Genomic DNA, 6,218 nt, shown 5'->3' with positions numbered 1-6,218 from the left:
GGGGTCACACGTGAGGGCCGAGGGCGGGGCCGCGAGGGCCGCGTCCACCCCGGGGGTCACACGTGAGGGCCGAGGGCGGGGCCGCGAGGGCCGCGGCCACCCAGGGGGTCACACGTGAGGGCCGAGGGCGGGGCCGCGTCCACCCCAGGGCTCACACGTGAGGGCCGAGGGCGGGGCCGCGTCCACCCCAGGGCTCACACGTGAGGGCCGAGGGCGGGGCCGCGTACACCCCAGGGGTCACACGTGAGGGCCGAGGGCGGGGCCGCGTCCACCCCGGGGCTCACACGTGAGGGTCGAGGGCCGAGGGCGAGGGCCGCGTCCACCCCGGGGGTCACACGTGAGGGCCGAGGGCGGGGCCGCGTCCACCCCGGGGCTCACACGTGAGGGCTGAGGGCGGGGCCGCGAGGATCACTTCCACCCCCAGTAACTCGAACTGGGTGGTGCTCGGTTACAGGAGACCACACTTGACCTGACCTGGACGCTACCCTCTCGGAGGCCGGGCACACACCTCCCCGGGGCTCCCTAACCCCCTGGGGTGTCTCCCTCCCCAGGAGCACCCCATTCCGCAGGGCATACCCCCCGGGCTGTCCCCGTCCCCTGGGGTGTTCCCCACCTCAGGGTGCCCCACTTCCCTGGGGCGCCCCCTCCGCAGGCCATCCCCCTCCACAGGGCCCCGCCCCGCACAGCACCTTCCCTCTGGGGCTTCACCAGGTCCAGCATCTGGCACAGGCAGTCCTCGAAGGGCAGGGCCTCGATGGCCATGCTGTCCAGCCGCCGGCACTGCTCCTCGTAGAAGTACTCCAGCTCGAACATGGACAGCGCGCCGTCCCCGTCCAAGTCCATGCAGCGGAACCAGTACTCGATGCTGCGGCCGGGAGCGTCACACGTCCGCCGGGACGGCCGTGCACCCAGACCCGCTCCGACCAGGGTGACCCCACCCACGGGACCAGTGCTCACTGCGGCCGGGAAGGTCACACGTCTGCCGGGACGGCCGTGCACCCAGACCCGCTCCGACCAGGGTGACCCACACGTGGACAGACCCCACCCCCAGGACCACTCCACCCATGTGAAATGCTCAGGGACGACCTCACAGGGACAGGCCTCGGGGGGCGCCCTCACCACTGGGTGACCGCTGGGCTCCTCTTGAGAGGGTCCTAACAGCCTGAGCAGAGCACGGGCCCCGGACACCCACCTGGTGGGAGTCTTCTTGTCCTCCTCGGAGATCAGAAACCACACAAAGTCCGCGTAGCTGATTTTTCCTTCCTTCTGCACTTTTTTCCCTCTGGATTCCGGAGCAGAATCGAGAGACAAAGGCAGTGTCAGGGAGAAGCCACCTGAAGCTCGGGCCCCTGCTCACACCCACGGGTGATGGGGGCCCTGCAGGGGCCCAGTCCTGGCCTGGTTCCCACCTGGAGAGGCCTGAGAGAGGCTGTGTGGGCACAGGGGAGGGTCTCTCGGGGCAGAAGAACCTGCCCGGCTCAGAGCTACCTCGGCCTGTCAGGCGCAGGGCCTGTGCCCCCCTCACGCGTGGCCTCACATGGCAAAAGCATGCAATGTGTGCCCGTAACTTCTGACGTTACACGTGTGACGATCACGTGTCCTTTACACATGCCCTCACGTGACACAGACGCGTGTCCTTTATGTATGACCTTACGTGAATGGCACACGTGTCCCTCTTACTCGTGACTTCCTGTGACCATGGCGTATGTCCCCGTTATCTGTGATCTCGTATGGCAAAACCCTATACACGTGCTCCTAAGTCACGACCTCAGGTGCCTCGGAACACGCCCGCCCCCGTCAGGAGTGACAGGCAGGGCCGGATGCTCCCGGGAAAACCAGCCCAGCCCTGCTGGGAGCCCACTGGCACGCACCGCGTCACGGCTCCGGAGAAGATCCGGTCGATCATCTTGGTGGAAATAGCTGCAAAAGAGGAGTCAGGCCGTGAGCCCCGCGGGGGTCCTGGTGCCCGATGAGGCCGGGCGGGCTCCGGGCTGAACCTGGACACCCAGGTCTGGCTGAGTTGGGACCCTGGGGGCCTGAATTTCCTGCACACGCCTCTTCAGACACTACCCGGTGCTTTTCCCAGTCCTGGGTGTGTGTGTGTGTGTACGTGTGTGCTGCAAGGACTGCAAGGAGACCCAACCAGTCCATCCTCAAGGAAATCAACCCTGAATGTTCATTGAGGGACTGATGCTGAAGCTGAAACTCCAATACTTTGACCACCTGATGCGAAGAACTGACTCATTGGGAAAGACCCTGATGCTGGGAAAGATTGAAGGCAGGAGAAGGGGACGACAGAGGATGAGATAGTTGGATGGCATCACCGACTCAACGGACATGAGTTTGGGTAAACTCCGAGAGCTGGTGATGGACACGGAGGCCTGGCGTGCTGCAGTCCATGGGGTCACAAAGAGTCGGACATGACTGAGCGGGTGAACACACCTGTGTCCTAAGTTGTTTCAGTCGTGTCCGACTCTTTGCGACCCCGTGGACTGTAGCCCACCAGGCTCCTCTGTCCATGGGATTCTGCAGGCAAGAGCACTGGACTGGGTCGCCATTTCCCTCTCCAGGGGATCTTCCCCACCCAGGAATTTAACCCGAGTCTCCTGCGTCTCCTGCATTGGCAGGCGGGCTCTTAAACCAGCTGAGCCACTGGGGAAACCCACCCAGTCCCGGGACCTGAGCCTGAGTCCAAGCTGCCGAGCGAGGCGCTGGCCTAGAGCTCCAGGAACGAGTGGCGTGTGGATGGCAGGACACACGTTCACACCTGCACAGGCTCTGCCCCCAAACACACAACACGCTTGTGATCAGAACCCAGATGTGCGTCAACCACATTGAAGGCAGAAACAGTGGAAGGCCGGGGCTGTCAGACGGATCACCACACGGGGTGGCTTAAGCGGCACGTGGCGATCCTCCCCCCACATGGTCCTGGAGGCTGGCGTTGGAGCCCCAGGTGTGGGCAGGGCTTGTTCCTCCCGTGCGTGTGGGCAGCGTCTCCTCCTCGACTACTCACACGCTCATGTGTGCGTCTGTGTCCCGACCTCCTCTTATGAGGACCCCAGTCCTGTGGGATCAGGACCAGCCTAGTGGCCTCATTTCACCTTCATCCCCTGTTTAAAGACCATGTCCAAACATGGCCACCTCCTGAAATCTCAAGGGTGACAACTCAAGTATATTAATCTTGGGGACACTTTTCAGCCCATATTTAGGTAACCACAAAAATGGGGAAATAAAGACAAAACGTCCTTTCCCCACAATTCATCCTGGCTCACTAAGTCTCCTCTGAGAGGAAACGACTGGACAGTGTCAGGGGCTGAACGGGGTTTTCCAAAGAGATACATCCACACCCTGCCTCCTGGCGTGGGAACTGGATCTTATATGAAAACAGGGTCTCTGCAGATGTGATGGAGTGAAGGTCTGAGATGAGGTCCTCCTGGAAGGGGGTGGCCCTAAACCCAAGGACAGGGTCCTTATAAGACAAAGAAGAGGAGAGACACGGACACAGAGGAGAAGCCCTGCGGAGACAGAGGCAGAGACGGGAGGGAGGCGGCCACCAGCCCAGGGATGGAGGCCTGGAGCCCCCAGAAGCTGGAAGAGGCGGGAAGGAGCCTCCCCTGGAGCCTCTGGATGGAGCCCGGCCCTGGGACCCCTTGACCTGAGACATCCGGTCCCCAGGACTGGGGAGGGTGGGTGGTCAGTCCCCAGGACTGGGGGAGGATAGGTGTCGAGCCCCCGTTTGTGGGCCTCTGTTACAGTTGCCTCAGGTAACCCTCACGGCCCTCGTGGGTGTTGGGCCTTCATCAACAAGTTCATTTCGGATCTCCGGTGTCCCAGCTGGGAGGATAACTTCCTGTTCTTTGAGGGTTCCCCCCACACACGAGAACAGCTCCAGGGAACTAGAACAGCTGACTCAGACGCGCTCCCACACCTGGCGACGTGACAGCAATAAAGCCACTCGACCGGTCAGCTACGCCCCGGCCCGTTCCTCTCCATGCGGGAGGGCAAGCCCTGCTGGGCCCGGGCAGGAACCCGCAACCGACGCAGCTCACGGGCACACGGGGCACTGTACTCGAAACCACCCCGTGTCCTGTCCCGTCCAGCAAGACCACCGTCCCAGGGTCACTAGTGTCCCCAGGACAGACGCGGCCACGAAGACCCCAGCAAGCGGCCCCGAGTGGTGACAGACCCCCAACAGCGGCTGACGAGCCGCCGGACGGGAGAAGCAGACAGGCGCACAGGAGGCCCCGGGGACGTGGGGACCAGCCCTGGGCCATGAGGTGGGGCGCCTCACGGCCTGATGAGCGCGTCCCGGCCACCAAGGCCTGCCCCGATCTCACGGCGGGGGTCAGAGTCAAGACCAACAGTCGAACTGAGAGGGACCCACATACCAGGGACACTCAGGTGTCCACATGCCATGATCGCGGGGCCCCCGGGGGACCAACCTGAGGGATTCGGGGAGCAGGCGGCTGACCCGGGGGGCTGACCTCGGGGGCCCATCCAGGCCACACTGACCACAAACGAATGCCCAGAGAATTCAGAAACACACTTGTGAGTGCAATTACCTGAAAACCCATTACATCGAAACCTACAGTTTTAAAGAAATAGCTGATACAACTAGAAATCTACCACACAGGTAAATTTTAGCCCATTTTGCGTACCCTGAACATTTGATTTCTAATAAAGGGAGGTGCAAGGAACTCAAACTGGAGTTCTGTGAGAACCTAGAGGGGTGGGATGGGGAGGGAGGTTCACAAGGGAGGGGACATGTGTGTACCTACGGCTGACTCATGTTGAGGTTTGGGAGAAACCAACACAATTTTATAAAGCAATAATCCTTCAATTAAAAAACAAATTAAAAAAAAAAAGCATTTACACTGGATTCCTCAGTGCTGCTCCTAAAACGTGGGGAAGCTGGGATTTACCTTTCCCAGCCTTTCTGTCATGAGGACACACAAAGGCTCTTGGATCAAACCCAGAGGTTGGAAGCGAAGCCTCCCCGGGAAACGTGTCTCTGCTGTTAACAGGCTGACTCCAGGGACGACGGCCGACTCCGGGCCCGCCGCTGCCAGCCCACCTGCTGCAGCCATGGGGCCCTGAGCTGGGACTCCGTGTCCAGGTGGCGCCGTGCCCCCACCGGCAGGCGCCAGAGGGCCTGGCAGCACCAGGGACAGAGCAAGCGGGGGACGCAGCGCCCCTGCACGAACAGGTGCCTCCCCGTGGGGACAGGCGCCGTGAGCTCCGCGCTGACCACCGACCGGCCCCCACCGAGCCTGAGATGCCGGTGGGGGTGGCCCCTCCTCAGGAACACACACGGGAACCGGCGATGGGAAGAGTTGGGGGAACGAGAGGGGCTCCGAGGGGGAGCGCCAAGTGCTGGAGATCTCGGGGTCCACGCCCCCCGTGACGGCGCCCCTGACGCCGCGTGGCCGTGTCCCCTGTGTGTGTCCCCGTCTCCCACGTCCCGCAGCAGGTCCAGCGGGAGTCCAGGTGCAGGCCTGGAGGGTGGTGGGTCAGGTGGCCTGGGGGCAGCCGCGGGGGGCTGCTCTCCGGAGACCAGGAGCCCACGCCAGGCCTAGCCCCGCCCCGGCCCCACCCTCTGCGGGTGGAGCGCTCACCGTGGTCGTTGTGCCGGGCCAGGTCCTGTGCGTCGATGAGCAGGTCGTGGTCCGTGTCCAGCTCCCAGAACTTGCAGTAGATGACGTAGAAGTGCTCGTAGGAGAAGAACTCCGTCAGCTGGTTGATGTCTGCCTCCTCCTCCAGAAGAGCCACGTTCTGCAGGACAAACCAGAGAACTGCTAGCGGGGACTCCAGGGCCCGGAGTGCAAACAGGCCGTCCAGTGGGGACGGGGCCCAGATTCCGGATCGTGCGGAGGCAGGGTCAGAGAAGGGCAAGACCGCGTGAGGGCCGGGAGGGGCAACCAGGTCAGGGGTGCACCGGGTCAGGACAGGTCACAGACACGATGTGAGAAGGGGAGGGATGGGGGAGCGAGAAGGAGGGGAGGAGGAGGGAGGGACTGGGTGGACAGACGACAGGATGGGAGATGACTGATGAGGGGCAGATGTGGGGGGGTGGATGTGTGGGAGGCTGCATGGATGTTTGGGTGGGTGGATGGATGGACGGTGGAGGGATGGGGGCACGCCGAGGCGGGGGGGGGGGGGGGGGGGGGGGGGGGGGGGGGGGGGGGGGGGGGGGGGGGGGGGGGGGGGGGGGGGGGGGG

General features: G+C 63.2%; 1 protein-coding gene across 1 annotated transcript in view; it reads right to left on the bottom strand.

Moving 5' to 3' along the window:
- The window catches only part of LOC122434723 (serine/threonine-protein phosphatase 2A regulatory subunit B'' subunit beta-like), a 47,231-nt gene that overhangs the window by 2,868 nt on the left and 38,145 nt on the right, over window positions 1-6,218 (bottom strand). Inside the window, exons 4-7 of the mRNA XM_043458373.1 lie at window positions 5,616-5,853; window positions 1,872-1,920; window positions 1,193-1,282; window positions 690-865 (exon numbers count right to left, since the gene is read on the bottom strand). Of these exons, the coding sequence (XP_043314308.1) occupies window positions 690-865; window positions 1,193-1,282; window positions 1,872-1,920; window positions 5,616-5,853 (553 nt within the window). The remainder of the gene's footprint in view (window positions 1-689; window positions 866-1,192; window positions 1,283-1,871; window positions 1,921-5,615; window positions 5,854-6,218) is intronic.

Source organism: Cervus canadensis, chromosome X (genome assembly GCF_019320065.1).
Source record: "Cervus canadensis isolate Bull #8, Minnesota chromosome X, ASM1932006v1, whole genome shotgun sequence".
Taxonomy (NCBI): domain Eukaryota; kingdom Metazoa; phylum Chordata; class Mammalia; order Artiodactyla; family Cervidae; genus Cervus; species Cervus canadensis.
Note: the sequence above shows the minus strand (reverse complement) of the source record. Positions and strands in the feature narration are given on the sequence as shown.